General features: G+C 40.4%; 1 protein-coding gene across 3 annotated transcripts in view; it reads right to left on the reverse strand.

Annotated features, from left to right (window-relative positions):
- The window catches only part of SLC10A7 (solute carrier family 10 member 7), a 268,939-nt gene that overhangs the window by 23,460 nt on the left and 222,895 nt on the right, over positions 1-22,584 (reverse strand). For 2 of the 3 annotated variants that reach the window (XM_082389035.1, XM_082389030.1), the window contains one exon: positions 16,568-16,641. The exons of the other annotated variant lie outside the window; for it this stretch is intronic. In XM_082389035.1, the coding sequence (XP_082245161.1) occupies positions 16,568-16,641 (74 nt within the window). The remainder of the gene's footprint in view (positions 1-16,567; positions 16,642-22,584) is intronic. 3 annotated transcript variants of the gene reach the window in all.

The raw sequence follows: 22,584 nt of genomic DNA on the forward strand, positions 1-22,584 counted from the left end.
ATTACTACAAGCAATTATATGCCAATAAAATGGACAACCTGGAAGAAATGGACAAATTCTTAGAAAAGCACAACCTTCCAAGACTGAACCAGGAAGAAACAGAAAATATAAACAGACAAATCACAAGCACTGAAATTGACACTGTGATTAAAAATCTTCCAACAAACTGAAGTCCAGGACCAGATGGCTTCACAGGTGAATTCTATAAAACATTCAGAGAAGAGTTAACACCTATCCTTCTCAAACTCTTCCAAAATATAGCACAGGGAGGAACACTCACAAACTCATTCTATGAGGCCACCATCACCCTGATACCAAAACCAGACAAAGATGTCACGAAGACAGAAAACACAGGCCAATATCACCGATGAACATAGAGGCAAAAATCTTCAACAAATTACTAGCAAACAGAATCCAACAGCACATTAAAAGGATCATATAGTATGCTCAAGTGAGTTTTATCCCAGGAATGCAAGGATTCTTCAATATATGCAAATCAATCAATGTGATAAACGGTATTAAGAAACTGAAGGAGAAAAACCATATGATCATCTCAATAGATGCAGAAAAAGTTTTTGACAAAATTCAACAGCCATTTATGATAAAAACCCTCCAGAAAGTGGGCATAGAGGGAACTTACCTCAACATAATAAAGGCCATATATGACAAACCTACAGCCAGCATTGTTCTCAATGGTGAAAAACTGAAACCATTTCCTCTATGATCAGGAATAAGACAAGGCTGTCCACTCTCACCACTATTATTCAACATAGTTTTGGAAGTTTTAGCCACAGCAATCAGAGAAGAAAAAGAAATAAAAGGAATCCAAATCAGATAAGAAGAAGTAAAGCTGTCACTGTTTGCAGATGACATGATACTATACATAGAGAATCCTAAAGATGCTATCAAAAACTCCTAGAGCTAATCAATGAATTTGGTAAAGTAGCAGGATACAAAATTAATGCACAGAAATCTCTTGCATTCCTATACACTAATTATGAAAAATCTGAAAGAGAAATTAAGGAAATACTCCCATTTACCATTGCAACAAAAAAGAATAAAATACCTAGGAATAAACCTACCTAAGGAGACAAAAGACCTGTACGCAGAAAACTATAAGACACTGATGAAAGAAATTAAAGATGATACAAACAGATGGAGAGATATAGCATGTTCTTGGATTGGAAGAATCAACATTGTGAATATGACTCTACTACCCAAAGCAATCTACAGATTCAGTGCAATCCCTATCAAACTACCAATGGCATATTTTACAAAACTAGAACAAAAAATTTCACAATTTTTATGGAAACACAAAAGACCCAAATAGCCAAAGCAATCTTGAGAAAGAAAAACAGAGCTAGAGGAATCAGACTCCCTGACTTCAGACTATACTACAAAGCTACAGTAATCAAGACAGTATGGTACTGGCACAAAAACAGAAATGTAGATCAATGGAACAGGATAGAAAGCCCAGAGGTAAACCCACACACATATGGTCACCTTATTTTTAATAAAGGAGGCAAGAATATACGATGGAGAAAAGACAGCCTCTTCAATAAGCAGTGCTGGGAAAACTGGATAGCTACACGTAAAAGATGAAATTAGAACACTCCCTAACACCATGCACAAAAATAAACTCAAAATGGATTAAAGACCTAAATGTAAGGCCAGACACTATAAAACTCTTAGAGGAAAACACAGGCAGAACACTCTATGACAGAAATCACAGCTAGATCCTTTTTTGACCCACTTCCTAGAGAAATGGAGATAAAATAAAAAATAAACAAATGGGACCTTATGAAACTTGAAAGCTTTTGTACAGCAAAGGAAAACATAAGATGAAAAGACAACCCTCAGAATGGGAGAAAACATTTTCAAATGAAGCAACTGACAAAGGATTAATCTCCAAAATTTACATGCAGCTCAATATCATAAAAACAAACAACCCATCCAAAAATGGGCAGAAGACCTAAATAGACATTTCTCCAAAGAAGATATACAGATTGCCAACAAACACATGAAAGAATGCTCAACATCACTAATCATTAGAGAAATGCAAATCAAAACTACAATGAGGTATCATCTCACACCAGTCAGAATGGCCATCATCAAAAAATCTACAAAGAACAAATGCTGTAGAGGATGTGGAGAAAAGAGAACCCTCTTGCACTGGTGGTGGGAATGTAAATTGATAGAGCCACTATGGAGAACAGTATGGAGGTTCCTTAAAAAACTAAAAATAGAACTACCAGATGACCCAGCAATCCCACTACTGGGCATATACCCTGAGAAAACCATAATTCAATAAGAGACACGTACCGCAATGTTCATTGCAGCACTATTTACAATAGCTAGGACATGGAAGCAACCTAAGTGTCCATTGACAGATGAATGGATAAAGAAGATGTGGCACATATATACAATGGAATACTACTGAGCCATAAAAAGGAACGAAATTGAGTTATTTGTAGTGAGGTGGATGGCCGTAGAGTCTGTCATACAGAGTGAAGTAAGTCAGAAAGAGAAAAACAAATACCGTATGCTAACACATATGTATGGAATCTAAAAAAAAAAAAAAAAAAAAAAGAAGAAGAACCTAAGGGCAGGAGAGGAATAAAGATGCAGACGTAGAGAATGGACTTGAGGACATGGGGAGGGGGAAGGGTAAGCTGGGACGAAGTGAGAGAGTAACATTGACATATATATACTACCAAATGTAAAATAGATAGCTAGTGGGAAGCAGCCGCATAGCACAGGGAGATCAGCATGGTGTTTTGTGACCACCTAGATGGGTGGTATATCAAGGGTGGCAGGGAGATGCAAGAGGGAGGAGATATGGGGATATATGTATATGTATAGCTAATTCACTTGGTTATAAAGCAGAAACTAACACACCATTGTAAAGCAATTATACTCCAATAAAGATGTTTAAAAAAGTCAAAAAAAAAAAAAAAAGAAACAACACAACTAAAATAAATAAATAAATAAATAAATAAATAAATAAATAAATAAAGTCTGACTCACGTTTCCGTGGTTTAGCTTGGCTACATGTTGTCCCGGTAACCTACTTCTGCCCTCATTTGTTTTCAGTGATATAAAAATTGGGGAGTGAAGACGTCATTCAGAAGACTTTTAGGCAGAGGAAGAAAATAAGAGAACCCTGGAAGCCATTTCTGTAAATAACGATGTTTTTCTAATCCCCTTGGTTTTCTTTAAACTCCGAACAGTTTAACATATCTAATCACAACACAGAGAATTGTGGTTTTCACAAATCAGCACAAATGGTTGTTTTTATTAACAAATGAGCAGGTGTAATCCCACCTGGATCCTTTTGGAACACAGTGGTGCACGCATGCGCACAAATAAAGGAATTAGCACGATGCCGTGGTTCTCAGCGGCAGCTGCTCATTAGAATCAGCTTTTAAAAACTGTGATACCTGGGTCTATCCTGAGAGATTCTGAGCAAACAGGTATGGGGAAGGTCCCGGCACAGTTTTGCATAGCTCTCAGGTGATTCCAGTGTGAGCTGGGCTGAGAAGCTCGGTCTGGTAATAAGGGAGAGCAAGAGGATTCTAGAGGTTTCTGGGGGTTTCTGGAGGTAGACAGATGGCCACTGTGTGTTGGCTTTGCCGTTTTCCTCACTGTGTAAACTGGGGTGATTTACTTGACCTCTCTGAGGCTCAGTTTTCTTGGACAGTGGGATCAATAATAGCTATTGTGCAGGGCTGTTGTGAAGATCCAATGAGATAATAAGGCAACCCATGTGCTTGATGCAGTGCCTGGCACGTAGTAGCTGCCATAGGAATGCCAGACCCTTTTCCTTTTAATGTTTCAAAGTGGTTTTATATCTACTTTCTTATTCAATCGTCACCTCAGCCTTGTGAGATGGGAGAAAAATACAGGCTAGCCAGTTTGGACGTCTATATGTCTGGCTGATTTCTAATTTCATTATCATTTTACTCTCAAAGTAATTTCGTAGCCTCCCTAACCTCTGGAGGGCCTCAGGGCCCAGTGCTCGAAGCCTTTTTCTCTTCTGTCTACCCATTCTTTAGTGATCTCATGGAGCCTGATAGCTTAAACTAACATCTATATGCTGAAAATTCCAGCCTAGACCAGAATTCTAGACTCTTAAGACAACTCTTCTCGGGATGTTGAAAAGACATCTCAAACTTAACACAGTCAAGATGGAACTCTTGATCTGCCCCACATCCCTCTTCCACCAGTAAAATCTGTTTCTCATCCAGTCTAGTAAATGGCAACTCCATCCTTCCAGCCCCTCAGGCCAAACCCCTTGGAATCGTCTTTAATTCCTCCTTCTTTTACATACAAATCCAATTCATCAGCAAATCCCAGTAGTTCTGCATTCAAAATACAATCAGGATCCAATGCTTCTCACCACTCCACTATTACCTTTAACCACACCACCCCAGCTTTCATCTGGATTAAAGGCTCTTAACTGGCTTTCCTGTTTCTTCCTGCTGCATCCTTCCCCCCAGCCAGGCCCAGTCCTTGTTCAACATAGCAGCCAAATCCTCACAACGGGTCGATAAGGTCTCACACAGTATCACCGGCCCTCTCCCGTGACCTTTTACCACGCCTCCTAGAACTCTCTTCTAACCCCTTCTGCTCCCTGAACACTGGCCCCTTCCTCTTTCTCCAACTTGCCGAGCACACCGTGGCCTCAGGTCCTTTGCCCTCGCTGTTCCCCCTGGTTGGAGCCTCCTTCCTCTATATATCACGTGGCTTGCTCCCTCTTTCCTACAGGTCTTTGACCCAAAGCCCCCTTTAAGCCTAAAACGTCCCCACCTCCCTCTGGCACTCCTTATTCTCCTTTCTGGTTTTCTTTTTCTCCACACACTTCCCATCATCTGATGTGCAATATGTCTGAGTGTTTGTCTGTTGGACCCACTAGAAAGGAAGCTGGATAAGGGGGAGTGCTTTTTCGTGTTTTGCTCACTGCTGTACCACCCTAGGGCCTAGCACAGTGCCTGGTGCACAGTAGGCATGAAATAAACACTTGTTGGATGAACGCATGAATTGAGCAAATGATGTTGGCAAAGCATCTTTGCATTGGCACCGTTTATTCCTGCACATTTCTGCACTTGCTGTCAGTTGCAGAGGAGTTGGTTTTCATTATTATTAATATTTAGAAAGCTTGCTCTAGCAGTACTAGAGTACAGTAGGAGTACTAGCACAGAGAGTAGGGTACGAGTACGTAGAGCAAACCTGAAGCAAAGGCAGCTCTGGGAAGTGTCACTGCTCCAAAACCATAAGCATGCTCAGCTTCAGGAGAGGTGACATTCCAAACGAGCTGGCTTCCTGGGGCCCAGGAATCTTTTGAGTTATGTACAATTTTAAATTTATTTATTTATTTAGGCCGCGTTGGGTCTTTCTTGCTGCGGGCGGGCTTTCTCTAGTTGTGGCGAGCGGGGGCTACTCTTCGTTGCGGTGCACAGGCTTCTCATTGCGGTGGCTTCTCTTGTTGTGGAGCATGGGCTCTAGGCACACGGGCTTCAGTAGTTGTGGTGCACGGGCTCTAGAGCACAGGCTCAGTAGTTGTGGCGCATGGGCTTAGTTGCTCCGTGGCATGTGGGATCTTCCCAGACCAGGGCTTGAACCCGTGTCCCCTGCATTGGCAGGCGGATTATTAACCACTGTGCCACCAGGGAAGACCTATGTCCAATTTTATATCTCCTCCTGCCTCCAGGGTAATTTGTCAAAAACCTACTGCGTCCCCCATGGCTTTAAAAAGTGGGCAGCTAACTTTAATATCTGGCTGGAATTGTTTGGATAGGTCTATAGATGGGGACAAGGAGGCAGTGGGTGTCACCTCATTCTGCAGCCGTGGAGTCCTTTATTCTTTATTGTAAAGAAGCATGGAGCTGGCTGTCATCAAATCCATGCAAACTGGTTTATAGTGTCTGGTTCAATTAAGGGAATTTCTGGGAAGAGTTAAGACCAAATAAATAATGTGAGAGATGCAACTCTGAAACAATAATTGTTATTCATCAATCTCTGTTGGCAAGTAGAGATGGAGAGAGAGAAACTTCAAGTGAAGGAGCTCTCCTGGGTGAGATCCTTCACTTCAAACACAGTAAACAACTGTTGTTCTGTGATGCACATTTTAGTACCGCTAGAGGCAACCTTTCTAAATATTAATAATAATAAACAATCCCCTCCGCAACTGACAGCAGGTGCAGCGATGAACAGAGAGCCCTGGGAAACGGGCTGTGGTCGGCCCTCCTGGATGTGGCAAAGGCCTCCTCAGAAAGGACAAGCTCCAGGACAACGGAATGTGGTCCCCTCACTTCCTGTTTTCAGAAGCACAGAGTGCATATGGCCTCGGGCATGTGAGTTGATTATTAACATGTAAAATGAATCTCTTTGGAGCTCCTTCTAACTATGACACGGTGGTTTTTATTTTGAAAGAAATATGAAACTGCGGAATTAAAAGCTTCCACCACTAACTGACATTAAGAGACACACAGGGATAAGGATTCGGTGTATAGTTTGAGGGGCCGCTGTATAATATGTGGGATTTTTTGTCTCCTTGCCATTGAGCTGTAGGGTAACAACGGCGAGTCGAGCTCGGCTGCAGTGAAGCTGCCGCATGTAAGCCTTGGCCGCTCTTGTTCCTGCTCCAGTCCTGAGACCGAGAGAGCAGCAGACGACGCACCCCTGGAGCTATTCCTAGAGGACTCAGAGGTGTGATGGAAAGGACCTGGGCTTTGATGTCAGAGACCTGGTTTTCAATACTGACAGTGCTACCCACCAGCTACGTGATCGGGTGACCTGACCCGAATACCCTCGGTTTCCACATCTGCTCAAATTAATTGGGTCTTCGCTTCTGTGCGAGGGCTTTCTCTAGTTGCGGCAAGCGGGGGCCACTCTTCATCGCGGTGCGCGGGCCTCTCACTATCGCGGTCTCTCTTGTTGCGGAGCACAGGCTCCAGATGCGCAGGCTCAGTAGTTGTGGCTCACGGGCCCAGTTGCTCCGTGGCATGTGGGATCTTCCCAGACCAGGGCTCGAACCCGTGTCCCCTGAATTGGCAGGCAGATTCTCAACCACTGCGCCACCAGGGAAGCCCTGTTTACAACTTCTTGATAAGTGCTTATGATTCTATCTGGCCTGCTGTCCCTTTTGGAGCACTGACTTCTGGAAAGCATGATTCTATTTTTTTTTTTTTTTTTAACTAACTTTTTTTTTTTTTTTTTTTTAATTTATTTTTATTTACTTATTTTTGGCTGTGTTGGGTCTTCGTTTCTGTGCGAGGGCTTTCTCTCTAGTTGTGGCAAGCGGGGGCCACTCTTCATCGCGGTGTGCGGGCCTCTCACTATCGCGGCCTCTCTTGTTGCGGAGCACAGGCTCCAGACGCACAGGCTCAGTAGTTGTGGCTCATGGGCCTAGTTGCTCCACGGCATGTGGGATCTTCCCAGACCAGGGCACGAACCCGTGTCCCCTGCATTAGCAGGCAGATTCTCAACCACTGCGCCACCAGGGAAGCCCCATGATTCTATTTTGTGTGTTTTTTTTTTAAATCTTTCTACAGTATCAATTACACTGTGAGACTTTTGGGGAAAATCATATATATTTCCTTTCATAATGGGTTTTTTAAAAGGATAACTTTCAAATAGTAAGGCATTCTGAAATTGTTTTTAAATAGGCTTAAATTTGACCATCAGCTTGCCAGGAAGACACAGTTTTAAAGGAAGAAGGCCCCCTCTTTTGGAGTGAAATACTGGCACACTTCCACATCCAAGCACAGTGGTTTAACCAGACTGGTAGAAAGGGGACTCAAGAGAACATCTGAAGGCAGAAATATGGGAACCCCAGCTACAGAATAGAAAAATCAGTACAGGTTTTTATCCTTCCTAGACATGACCATGAGGCCATGGAATGAAGTGAGTGATTCCTAGAAATCAGGGTCCAGGCCTACTGACTCTTTAAAAAAAATGTTTGTTGTTTATCTTTTTATAGTACTTAGTGGTGTGTCATAAGCCTCTATGTCCTAAGCATCTCATTTTGGCTAATGATGAGATAAAAAAGTATCTGAATGTAGGGCACACCATGGCCAGGCTAAAGTTAAAAAAAACACAAAAAACAGAAAATCAACAACCTTGGTTGGTGCAAACTGGTTCCCACTATCATCACTAAGCACCTACACAAAGTTTGACCGAATGCTCTGCTAGGTCAAATGCTCGCCTAAGAACCTGGGTGGGTGAGCTAGTTTCTCTGGAAGCTGAGAGGTGATTATGGACGTATATGATATGGTGGCTCTTACACTTTTGCGTGCATAATACCCTTTTTTTGCGATGTGTTACAATCAGGCTCCAGGGTCTTATTCTTAAAAATTCTGAATCAGTAGGCCTCAGATGAGGCCCCGTAATGTTTTTTTTTTTGGAAGCAATTTGCTATATTTTTAAGGGCCACCCTTTGAGAAATGCTGATCTTATGCTGTCCCTCTGAATGACTCAAGATTCTAAAGCTAACACTTAAGTCTTTCAAAATCAGAAAATTATTGAATGTTAGAACTAGAAGGATCCCAGAGATCATCTAGCCTAGACTTCTCATGTTAGCAACCAAGGGCTGATACAGGAGCCTGGGTTTCACAGCATAGGACCTTCCCCAGAACTCTCATTACAGCTCGGCACAGTGGCTAAGAGTCAGACCTGGCTTGACTTCTGGCTTTGCCATTTGGGGTCATGTGACTTGGGCAAGTTGTTTATCACTCTGGACCTCACCTCTCTTGGGGGGGGTGACTGTGGTAGTGATGTGAGCTGGTGCATGGAAAGGACTGTTGGAATGTGACCTGCACCAGGCTGGTCATGCATAAGCTCCAGATTCTTCCAGCAGATAGAGTACAGCGGCTGAAGACATTTGAAGGGTAGGTGAAAATTACCTGTACTCTCCACTCCCACCACCTTGCCAGCAGCTTTGAATGAAAGCAAGCTGCCACAGGTACAGGTATTTTTAGGTTAACACATATTAGCAGTAAAAGTGTCAACTAAAGTCCCAGCTCTGACCTTTCCAGTGCTGTCACTAGCACCTTGCACGAGAGGGTCTCTCAAAGCAGGATTCAGTAACCCTTACGGTCAGCCTCAGGCGACTACAGGGCCTACGGACAGAGGCTGAGCACGAACTGGTAGGGATCAGGCCTTCAGCACAGCCCTGGGGACTTCACATTCAGGATAAGGGATTTGCTAGATTCTTCTAGCAAGTAGGAAGTGTGTCTCTAAAGTTTTAAGGCAGGCTACATATCAGTGAGGGTCCATTTATTACATTTATCATGCAAGGCAACAAGTCAGTAATTTCATCAATAAAAACCTATTTCTGAATTCATTATGCTAATTAGTAAAGTCTCTGGTTGATAGAGATATAGATAACAAAAGCATCTGTTGTAGCTGCCTCTGGAGTACTTTCTTTTTGATAAAATAATAGATGAACACTCCAGTGAGAATTTTCCATGAGAGTAGTGGGCTGTCCTGGGCGCCAAAGTCTACACTAACCATCAGCATAAAATATTTTCAAGTAAATTACTTCTTGTAACACGCATGTAGCCTATTAAGTACCCAATTAATCTCCATTGTTATTATTATTGTTACTAATTGAAAACATGTTGAATAGAGAAACAATTTAAAAAATAAATCAACAAAAGGTATAGAAACTCTGTTATATAAGCTGGATTAATAAAATCTAAATGGAGGTGATCTGACTGCAAATCAAGAATTATTCCAAGTCTTAAATTAGCTCTGTTTCCTACATGGTATCAGAAATTTGGGTTAAAGTTCCGTGAAAAAGGGACAGCAGTAGCCAAAGCCTATATGGTAACTATTTGAGAAAGGGGGTAAAATTTCATCAAGCAAGATGTGAAGTAGTATTTTTCAGACCTTGGATCATGACCCATTAATGAGTTGCCAAATCAATGTAATGGGTTTTGATCTAGCACTTGGCTAGAAGATGGAATGTATCATGGGAAGTGAGAGTGAATGTTGTTTTGTCAAACTTTTACACACATGCAAATGTTTTCTGGATCACACTGTAAAATATATTTCTAACTACAGGTTGTGGTTAAAAATGTCTGACAGTCCCCGGCACAGGAAACATGGAGAAGGAGCAGAAATGTGAGAGTATCAGGGCATTGGTCCTGGTGAACACTGCACACTGCGAACATCTCCTGCAGTATCGTTAAGAAGAATGGTACCTGAGCATCAGGCTAGGGAATCCCCAAAGAGGTTTTAATATCTTTTATTTGATACTTACGCGGAACCTGGGGACTTTCTAAATTTTTATTACGAAGGCTGGATATGCTAGTAATGAAGTTCAGACACCAAATTCAGAATCAAAAATTCAAACCAAAATAATCTGCAAAGCTCCAAACATAAGTGTATCACTTTGTTTGAGAACTTGCATCTCTCTCTTTCTTTATGTGGATCAGAAAACAGTACAAAAGGACAGACACTACCCAACTTGTTTTCACTATGGTGGTAAATCCTAATGGGCCTTTAATTTCAGTGGCATCTTTAAGACTCTGTCAGATGCCAGATGAATGGATAAAGACACACACACACACACACACACACACACACACACACACACACAATGGAATATTACTCAGCCATAAAAAAGAATGAAATAATGTCATGTGCAGCAACATGGATGACCCTGGAGATTATCATACTAAGTGAAGTAAGTCAGACAGAGAAAGACAAATACCATATGATATCACTTATATGTGGAATCTAAAATATGATATAAATGAACTTGTTTACAAAACAGAAACAGACACCCAGACATAGAAAACAATCTTATGGCTACCAAAGGGGAAGTGGGGGAGGAAAGGATAAATTAGGAGTATGGAATTAACAGAAACACACTACTATACATAAAATAGATAAACAACAAGGATCTACTATATAGCACAGGGAACTATATTCAGTATCTTGTAATAACCTATAATGGAAAAGAATCTGAAAAAGGATATATGTATATATATTAAATCACTTTGCTGTACACCTGAAACTAACACAACATTGTAAATCAACTATACTTCAATTAAAAAAAAAAAATCCGTCAGGTGGTAGAGGACCCTATACTGTCTTTCCTTACAGAACTGAAACGCCAAGAGCAAACTGCAGGACAAAAAAATATATTTACGCTTATGCCTCAGAGATGAACTTCTATTTTCCGTCTTTACCCAGGACTTCGATTTCTACTTTGATCGTTTATTGTTAAGCAGCACTGTGGTACTCAGTTTGCAAGAACAGGGTGCAGACACTGATGCCCCCGAAAGGTAAGGGCTGGCTCATCAAGACACAACTGTAACTACAATATAACCTTTTGTTAATAAAGAAAATATAAGGACTGTGTGCCAGTTTATGATGGGCCATAAGGAATATATACATATGGCCACAATTACGGATACCGAAGATTTTTAAACTGTCTTATAACTAGCAATGTAATCAGAAGTAATTTTCTTTTTTAAACCATCAATAAAATGATTCAAACCCACACTGAGAGTGTACACTTAGAATACTCAGAATCAGTCTAGCACTTTTGGGTCTTCAAAGAGCTTTCACATCCTATCGTCCAATGCAGTTGTGGAAGTTAGGAGACCTGGAATCTAGTCTCTGTTAGTTATATGCCCTGGCATAAATTTTTAGAATTTTTTCTACGCTTCACTTCTTTGTATGAAAAATAAGATAATAATTACTGATTTGCTAATATTCAAGGTTATTTAAGTAACACGAGTTAATGGGTTAAAGGCTTTAAAAAAGTGCTTCCCAATTGTAGGGCAGTTTCATCAAGATAATAGTCTTTATGTGCCAAATAGAATTGCAGAGAAGCTTTAGGGGGAAAGAAAAACAGAAATGCAAACTTTCCTATTTCAATTCCATTTCCTCTGGAGAAAGTAACCCAGATGTTATTAAATGATCTTTTCAGCCCAAGCTGCAGGGTAATCCTTTAGCACTCTTGAAAAGCTTCCAAGTAAAATTGAAAACGAGATCCTTTTCAGAGTTTGTGTCTCCTATGAAACTCTTTGGAGAGTATGAAGACAATTTTTAGCCTCTTTAGGAAGATGTCACAGTCATATTTCCTTTCTTGTAATATTGTAACATTATTTACATAGCTGTTCCTTTCAAGAACTCTTTTCCTTTTCACACATAGCAGGGAAACTGTTATCTTATAGAATGGTGGTAATATCAGTCACTGAGCACAAGACTCATAGGAACTTAAAGCTGGAAGGAATCTCAAGTATCATCTTGCCCATCTTCTCATTTTACAGATTTGGAAATTGAGGCTGATAGCAGTTAAGTGATTTGTTCAGCTTTTGGTGAGAGAACTGCAACTTCAATCCCAACTAGAGTCAGGTACGTATTCTTTCCACTCTTTCCAGAATTCTATGTCTACCAAAAAGCTATATTCTTTTTGCTTAATGCATAGTTTCTTATCACAGCTCAGCTGTGTAACTGCAAGCGTAGACTCATAATGAAGTTCAGTGTGAGGAACAGATGCCTTGATTGGTCTTTGTACACAAATGTCTATAAATGGTAAGACCCATAGTGGACTTTTAATACACATTGATCACGACACTCTATTTAAAACTTAAAGAGCATTCTTTCAATTCAGAAAAGCTTTTGGAAACAAACAACTGGTCTTACAATTGATTGCCAATTGTCAGTTGACATGCTCTAGGAGTATATGCTTTCATTTTGCCATTTGGAAACATGAAAAACTAATATAAACATATGCTCAACTTAAGGATCTCAAACATCCTTAAACATTCTCTTTCTAGGAATAGTGAGAAAGCTTTCTATATATATTAGAACTCTAGATACCAAAGTGATTTGAACACTCAAGAGAAAAAGATAAATAAAATAAAAATAAAATACTAATTCCACAGGGTCCCTCAGATCGAATTTCTTTTGTGATGAGCTCTATTGACTGAGTGAGCACTGAACCATTGGTAACTAGGGTGCAAGCTGTTCTCCCACCTCTGCTATGTAAAATATCTTCTCATCATTATACAAAAATCATCATCAAACTAGAAAATAATTTGGGAGAGTTCATGGCTTTTGGAGCAACCCATAGCCAGTGATGCTGTCTTGACAAAATATAATTATCTCCAACCCTGAGGTGCAACTACAGGAGAGCAGCAAACAAGCCCTGTAGTATTGTTTCAGATGAAGCACAGTGAAAGCTCTGCACTTCCTCCAGGCCTCCTCTTTCTTCCTGAACGAACTCCAGGGAATGGCATCATGTCAGGCTTTCCAGATGGATTATGTGAAGCCATAGCTCAATGTCATTTTCAATAGGAAGCCTCATAATTAAAGGTCAAATAGTCACTTCATCTGCAATCAATCAGTAGAAAAAGTACTAATATGAAGAACTAATCAATCAATGGCAAATGCACTAATAAAAGCAATGAATCAAATTCAGCATGTGTGTAGAGGCAAGTACATTGAAGAGATTGAGACAGGGCAAAAGCAAGAACAATAAAATAAATTTCAAGTGTATGTACAAGGGACTATTCAGAAGCCTTCTCAAAGCCAGAGTTTTCATCTTTGGTTCATTAGTTACCTGGGTACCACCGGGCCTGCAATAATTTATTCTTACAAATACTGGATATAATAATAAAACATGTTATTTCATAGGGTTTTCTTAATGTATTCTTTTTGAGATGTTATGTGTGTGTGTGTGTGTGTGTGTGTTTAAAATCACTAGAAGAAATATTTTGACAGTGATGACAAAAGGTATAGATATATTTTCTACATGCCAAATAGATGCATTTTAATCTGCTGTATTTCATCTTGGTGAGAAGTAAGAGAAAGTATAACTCTGAGTGATATTACCTGAAATTTGCCCCCTGCTTTCTGGAATATGAATTCTTCACACTTACTGTGATGTTCTTTCATTGCTATGCAGATGAGAAGTTCCATTAGGATAATTATCGGCCTGTAGCTCAGGTCACTGCCAGGCATATGCTCTGTACCAGAGATGTCAGGTCACCAGTAGAGAGAAACATGCATTGGATCTTGTGAAAACTGATACACTAAATTTATAGGGCTTAACAAGTCCATTCAAGCAACAGGACCCAAACACCCCTTGCTGTATGTAGAAATAAGGGTGCTCCTGGGACAAGAGTGATTCGTGCCATCTCACTGAGATAAGGAAGCAGCAAAGAGGTCACCTTTATAAATGCTACCTAGGAGATTGCAGGCAGGAAGCCGGGTCTAATCCAGGCATGATAGAATAGCCTAGCTGGAAGTAAAATTCCCTAATCTAAGAGCTACGGAAACTGAGGCCTGGGGATGTCTCAGTGGAAGAGTCAGGATGAGTATTTAGGTCTTGCAATTCCAGGAAAGCATAGGTCTACCATGTTATGGAAATAACTAAGGATTTACACTACGATGGTTACTTAGATACCACATTAGTATCTTATTGGAGGACCCAAGTATCTATTTCATGGGAGAACATTGCAAAAGCAAAGTGCAAAAGCAGAAGTCCAAGTTAACCCAAACATTTTTAGCACAACAGCTACTTTTGATTGATGTTCAGAGCACCTGTTTGCCTGAAAATTAGAAAGCATCAAGGACAGAAGGATATGGCTTTGAGATTAAAAAAATGAAAAGAAAAAAAAAAAAAGATAGGATGGGTAGGTATTCTGCTTACAGAAAAGAAAAGAATACTGATCACGGTGCAATATGCTTCTCGGGTAGAGATTTGTTCACCACCACCAGCTCCAAGCACAGGAGAAAATCATGGAGAAACAAACACAACCCATTTTGGTTGTCCTGACAAAAGCAAATCCTAGGGGTGGGGCAGGTCTGAAAGGCCACTGCAGAAATGCGGAAGCATACGTGGTGCAGCCAGGACTCAGCATCTGCTCTAACGACACAGGCTCATTTGATCCCTGACTCGTGACCTCTGAGGGGCCTGGCAGCATCCGCCTCTGGCCTCCCTACCTTTGTAACAGCCCCTTCCTTTTCAGCAGACCTGGAGCACCGGGCATCACATCACAACGACCACATGAAGGAAGAAGGGCGAGATGATTTCTTTGAGGCCAACAGTTAAACCACACCTGTTACATGAACATCTGCAGGACCGGGGTCAGGGGACCGGAACCCTGGGAATGGTAATACCCGTCATAACCAATACAGTTAATAATAACTAATAACAGCTGCTGCTTTAAGGGTATGTGTTATGTGCCAGGCAGCACACCGAGCTCTCTAGGTGGGCACTCTCATTGCGTCCACAGCAATCTACATACAGCACAATTACTGAACACATTCTGTCATGTACTGACTTGTATTAGGTACAAGTCCTGTGCTGGGTACTTAACAAAATTTTATCTTTAATCTTTCCAGCAGCCTTAAGAGTTAAGAAAAAGTAAGAAAATGGCTTACAAAGTGAGAAAGCTAAGGTTCAGGGAGCTTAAGGGATTTGTCCAGGATCACAAAATCAGGACTGGAATGTGGCTTCCAAAAAGCTCTTTCAACTTCTATTTGGTGATGATTATAAAGAAAACCTAACAGTCATAATGCAACATAGGGACAGACAGTATATATATATAATTTCTTCAAATAAGCTGAACCCCTAGATAGCAATTGCTTCTTTAAGAGTATGTCCAACTTCTAAATCATTTCCCAAACTTTGCAAGACTGAAAATAATTCTATCAGACAAATATGTTTGGGGCTAGTAAAACCATTATGGAATCTCTTTGTTTCCTAGTTTACAGACTGAACTTTAACACGAGCAGACTTAGAGCAACGTCATTCTCTTTAGCCAGTCGCACGTCAAAATGTAATGGAAGTTTTAAAACTAGTTTTACCACAATGTGCCTACTACCGCAAGGAGTTTGTTAATGATGTATATTTCAATAAAGTTTCTCATTACTTAATGACTTTTAATGACTAAAAACATGGATTCCAGATGTCTGGACAGGTTATTGGGATAATGTCATTAAACTGGATAAAGCTAAGTAGAAAATAGCACTTTTCTTGATCTATTTTTGTCCATTAAATACGTACTTATTTCATTTTAGGTTCTGATCAGATTGAGTTAATGATAACTATGTTGTGTTTCTTTATAGAAATAACATTCTGAAACGAACTTCAAACTAATGTCAATATCAAACGAGAGCAATAACATTATTTCCACCTTGCTCCAAGCTTCCAGAAAACATACGGTGACATTTTCCAGGGGTCACTCTAGAGCCTTCCAAAGCCAAGTTTGTGCTCACTGCACCCCCCGCCCCCAACTACACACCCCCAGACTTTTAACGTGAACATTCTACATTGAAAATCTTCGATGAGAATCGAAAACATGATTACAAATAAAGCTAAATCCTACACTATTAAATTTAGGCCCTCAAAAATGGGTTCAATCCAATGATGGTATTTCAAAGCTATGACCCATCCTCACTTTGCTATTGTTCTTTAGGTCACAGAGTGGAAAATACCCCCATTCCATTTAATTTGAAGAGTTGTTTGAATTTCAAAATCATAAGATGCAATTATCTGAGGGTAATATTAAGTTGGTTTTTAAGTCTGTGGGTCACTTACCCAATGTGAGGGATTTGTGTGTAGAACAGAACATGACAGCCACAGTGTCTGCTGGTGTGAAACCTGAATTATTCCTAGTGGCAAAAGAAAAAAGTGTTTTACAAATAAAAAGCATATTTAATACATCCTCAATCAAATGTAGTACCTACCTTTGTGCTAACATCCCTTTGATCAGTCCTGGTGACAGAAGTAATTCTATACCCAAATGTACAGAAATGTCCAAATTTCTTTTTAGAGAATAACTTCTGAGTCATTTATCCATGAAAAGGAGACAGTCTTAAAAATGTGTGGTGGAGGTCTTCTAAAATCACATATGTAATCAGCTTGTGGCACAAGACTTTATAAAAATCACGCAGCAAGGAAAGTTAGCTCAGTCACTAGGCAATCACTTGATTTTAACCCAGTGGCTTGAAAGAGTTAATGTATCTCAAAAAGGCTTCCCTCAAGGAGCAACACATCCCTTTGGCAGCAAACAACACCTTTGAGAAATACACAGTATGAACAAAGGTTTAACATCATATGTTTTAGTAAAAATAATAAATTACCAATTTTTATCCGTTACTGTGTATCAGGTATTCCCTTAAGGTCTTTGCATATAAAGACAAAAACCCTATCAGGTAGGCAATACAATATCATTATTTACAGATGAGAAAACCGAGGCACACGGGAGTTGTGTAACCTGCCCAGGACCCCATAGCTAGGAAGTGACAGAGCCAGGATTTAAATCAAGTCTGGCTCCTGTGCCTGCGCTTAACTGCTATTGTTTTATTGTTATATAATATGTTAAGGATAAAAAAAATCTTGCGTAGTCAAAATCCATTAAATGTTATGGGGATCAGTACTGGTGAATATCATAATCAGATTTCCTATTTTAGATCATAAAGATTTAGGGAACCAGGAACCGAAAGGGTTAGAAATGTAACTATTATTATTGCATGCTTAATATGTTAGAAACTATTCCTTCCTGCAGGATCAGTGTTTGAAGATACAGTGAGTCTGTTCATTCCCACCCTGAACACAGACAAGAGAGCTAGCAAACGGAAAAATGTCCTAGAACCCGACTGCATGTATATAGTTGTAGATGTAACAATCTATCCAATTGTCAAGGATCTCTAAAGAAAGAGACCCCACCATTTCCCTTAGTAACCTCATCCTTATCCACAACTTTCACTGGGAGAAAAAGCTTCCCTCAACAGATCCCACACCCTGTTTCTTTGTTATGTACTCACCGGAGGGGGGCAGGACCCTCTCCTCCAGCACCTGCTCCTCTGTACATATGTTAAGAGAATATTTCAATTGCCCTGTAGTCTCCTCTCCTTTGAAAAATCATGTAAGCTCATGCTTCCTAACCAGTCTTACCTGCAGCCGTTTTTTTTTTTTTTTTTAAATAACATCTTTCCAAACTGAATTTTTGGTGTCTCACCTCAGTTGAAAGAGAAGGAGGGAGGGAGACAGAGAGAGAGAGAGAGAGAGAAAGAAAGAAAGAGAGAGAGAGAGAGAGTGTCTCGAGAGGATGATCTCAAGCTTGGCAGGGGGGTGGGGGATGATGATGAAGCCTGTAGAGAACTTCTTGGAGGAAATTACAATTGAGCTAGGCTATAAAGAACAGGTTTAGACATGCGCGGATGCGGATTTTCGGTCAGGGAGAGCAGAACGGAAGCATGCAAGTGCAGGAGGCAGTTGGCAAAGCGCAGACTCTCCGGGCTGACTTGTGTGCAGGGACACTCGCTCACGTCCAGGAGCGTGGACTCCATAAGATAGGATAAGGGGAACTACTGAAGGACACGGGACAGTAGAATGGCATGGTCAGACCCGTTCTTAAGGAAGAGTAGTCACACAGCCCAGTATAAGGCTGAAGTTGATGAGCCCAGGCAGGGAGCAGAAAGCTATGAGGGCCTGAAGAATCACAGTGAGTACAGGAGCTGGTGGTAAGGGACACGAAGACAGAATTAAAAGAACTTGTCAACTGGTCACTTCTACGAAATATTCCCTCCCAACAGCTTAAGAGCACAGGCAGTGCGGGAAACACACTGGAATTTAAATCCAGACCATCCTTTTGCTTAGATATAAAATGGGGATAATACTGTCTGCCTCTTGGGGTCATTGTGAGGATAAATGCCAATGTCTGTTAAGAGCTGGGCACATAGCAAGTGTTTAAAAATGCTAGTTTACACTTTTATTGTTATTGTTGCCTTGAGAGAAGAAGAGAGATTGAAGAGAAATTAGAAACTTTGAGAGAAGTATCAAAGCATTAATGGAAATAAGGAATGGAAGAGGAAGCCCAGTAGGGTCTGGGCAGGAGACCCAGGAATTGAGGTTTAAGTTTACTGAATTTGCAGTAGTGAAGGGGGCTGTGTTTTCAAGAAATCTGGTGAAGAGAAGAAAAGGGCCATGGAGACGAACCTGTTTATACATAGAAAGTGATGATACAGCAGGTAGAAATAATGGACGAGACCACGTCCTCAAAGGGGCCTGAGAGGATGAGACTGAGATTAGCCGGAGAGGAGAGTATCCTACAGTCTGAGAGTCTGTGAGCTGGAAGCAAAAGAAGACAAGGTGAGTGCAAAATACAGAAATTTTTCAGGTAGAGAATAAGGAAGTGGAGGTAATTTACATCAGAGTTTACTTTCTGTGCAAAGCGTGAGGCACTTCATTCGTCTACAGAGAAGTCTGAGGGAATACTGAGGCCTGAGAACCTAAGAAATGAGAAAAACTTGACATAAGCAGATTGGGGAATATGACCTACGGTCAATTCACAATGATTAAAAAATGTCTCCAGAAATGAACGCCCAGCTGTGACTGTGGAACACGTGGCAGAGCCAGCTGGCCTAGTCTGGGGTCTTTCTCCAGCAATGCTCTGGTGTCAATAACGCTGCAAAGGCCTTTGAGGTCTTCGGCTGCCCTTGTTTGTAACCAGTTGTTGCTGCATCTGGATTTACGCAGTTTGGTTTTCTTCCAAGGGAGTCCGGCAATACACTTCTTCTTTGGTGAACGCTGTTCTGCTTGACCCATTTCTAATGTGTCTAGATCTCTCTGGCCAAGAAAGCTCTGATTTAATCTGGCGCTGGCTGCCATGTTGGAGCAGTATTTCCAGTGTGGCTAAAGAGGATGTTTGCAAGATATGCCTACTTGTCCTCAGCTCCGGGGTAAGGAGACCGAAGGTAAGCCCACACGGGGAGGTATCTGGCCTGTGTGGGTTGGAACACTGCCCTAGGGTCCTACTGACACAAAGCCCTTCAGTGGGGAGAGAGAATCAGGACATAAAGATGGAATGTTTGAGGTTAAAAACAATATTCCACCTAAATAGGGCTGACTTATACTCTATGTCTACAGTAACAGACTGTTCCACATCACAGATCTTGGAGAAGCCAGCAGAGCACGTGCTCACTTAACCTTCCATCCAAGATGAGGAGGAGGAGGAAGAGGATGGTGAGTAACCACAGCAGTAAACATTAAAAAAATTTTTTTCTATCATATATATATATATATATATTTTTTAATTGAAGTATAGTTGATTTGCAGTCAACATTTACTGAGCACTTTTCTAAGCACTTTGCATCCAGTTCTTCTTTCTTCATAGAACAGCCTTATACGGTAACAGTATTTTTGTCTTGTTTTTTCCGAAAAAGGATCTTGAAGCACAGTTGCCTCAAGCCACACAGCTAATAAGGAGGCTGCCCCAAATTGTGAAGACAAGTTTGCCTTCTGAGAAGAGCATTATAAAAACTCAAAACCATAACCAAAATCACCACACAATTTAGTGGATGACAGCAGCTATCCCGGTAACTAACCCTCCCTCACCCATGCTCTGATCAGGGGTGGTTAAATGGTGAAAAGTCATGACAACACACAGAAAAACAAAGCAACCTGCACATTATATTAAGTGGTAATGACTATAATTATTTTCTGTGATTATCATCTCTATTGTGTCTGCTCACATTCTTGAAAGGAATTGCATTACTATTTATTTTCGAACTCTACCTTATCTCTATTTAATATTGATTTTCTTTTTATCTTGTTTTTATAATTCTTTTGATTACTTTGGCTTCCCTCGAGATGTTTATTTCCTTTTCTTCCCAACTGGTCTTTTTATTCTCTCGCAAAGCTTTCATTCAGTGTTTTCCACATAATATTTATTTTGCCTTCCTTTGAGTACCCACAAAGGAAAACATGTCAGAAGGTTTTACTAGCAGAATTACAGAATGTGGAGCAGAAAAGGTCCTCTGAGATAGTCCCGTCTAAGCCCACTGTTTTTACAGGGGGAAACTTCCACGTGAAATACTTTCCTTTGTTAACCTCTGTACCTGTGTGGTTTTTTTTTGTTTGTTTTTGTTTTTTTAACAGAACATGGTTTAAAAATCTTTACCTCGGCTTCTCATCTTTTTTTTTTTTGAAATTTTATTTTATTTTATTTTTTTTATACAGCAGTTTCTTATTAGTTATCTATTTTATACATATTAGTGTATATATGTCAATCCCAATCTCCCAATTCATCCCATCACCCACCCCCACCCTGCTTTCCCCCCTTGGTGTCCATACGTTTGTTCTCTACATCTGTGTTTCTATTTCTGCTTTGCAAACTGGTTCATCTGTACCATTTTTCTAGATTCCATATATATGCGTTAATATACGATATTTGTTTTTCTCTTTCTGACTTACTTCACTCTGTATGACAGTCTCTAGATCCATCCACGTCTCAACAAATGACCCAATTTTGTTCCTTTTTATGGCTGAGTAATATTCCATTGTATATATGTACCACAACTTCTTTATCCATTCATCTGTTGATGGGCATTTAGGTTGCTTCCATAACCTGGCTATTGTAAATAGTGCTGCAATGAACATTGGTGTGCATGTGTCTTTTTGAATTACGGTTTTCTCTGGATATATGCCCAGTAGTGGGATTGCTGGGTCATATGGTAATTCTATTTCTAGTTTTTTAAGGAACCTCCATACTGTTCTTCATAGTGGCTGTATCAATTTACATTCCCACCAACAGTGCAAGAGGGTTCCCTTTTCTCCACACCCTCTCCAGCATTTGTTGTTTGTAGATCTTCTGATGATGCCCATTCTAACCGGTGTGAGGTGATACCTCACTGTAGTTTTCATTTGCATTTCTCTAATAATTAGTGACTTTGAGCAGCTTTTCATGTGCCTCTTGGCTACCTATATGTCTTCTTTGGAGAAATGTCTATTTAGGTCTTCTGCCCATTTTTTGATTGTTTGTTTTTTTTAATATTGAGCTGTGTGAGCTGTTTATATATTTTGGAGATTAATCCTCTGTTGATTCATTTGCAAATATTTTCTCCCATTCTGAGGGTTGCCTTTTCGTCTTGTTTATAGTTTCCTTTGCGTGCAGAAGCTTTTGAGTTTCAATAGGTCCCATTTTTGTCTTTACTCGTTTTAGGAGACCTCGTCTATCACCAGCTGTGTGGCACTAAACAAGTTACCCAGAGTTCTGGCTTAGTCGGCCCATCTCTGAAATGGGTAGGAGACTTCCCAGGAATAACAATGCTCCTCTTCTCTCCTTCCCTCCCTTTCTCCCTCTCCTGCCCTCCAGGTCACCCTCCTTCTCTCCCAGGGCTATGGCCTGAGGCTGAGTGAGACATCTGGTTGAAAATGTACTGATAAGGGCTAAAGCACCTAATGCAAATATTTATATTTGTTTTCTTCCTTTTCCTTTCTTAATAGTTTCTTTTGTCACTCTAGGGACACTCTAGGTTTCTGTTACTCTAGTTATCAATCTACCAAACTATCTTGTATATACTTTTAAAAGGTTTCCAATTACTGCTTTATTTTTCTAAGCTTTTTCAACTTGTTTCTTCTACCTTTGAAGCTTCTGAAAGTTGCAGAAAGCTTAGGTCACTATGGACAGTGGACTCTTGGTTTGATGAATCAACTCCCCATTCCAAGCAACTGTGACAGAGAAATGTCCAAAAGAATATATTGCAAAACTAGAAATGCTAATTCTCTCTCTTCCATAATTAGTTTTTGAAATAATATACACTACTGTGATA

The sequence above is a fragment of the Balaenoptera borealis genome (assembly GCF_965194805.1).
Source record: "Balaenoptera borealis genome assembly, chromosome: 4".
Taxonomy (NCBI): Eukaryota; Metazoa; Chordata; class Mammalia; order Artiodactyla; family Balaenopteridae; genus Balaenoptera; species Balaenoptera borealis.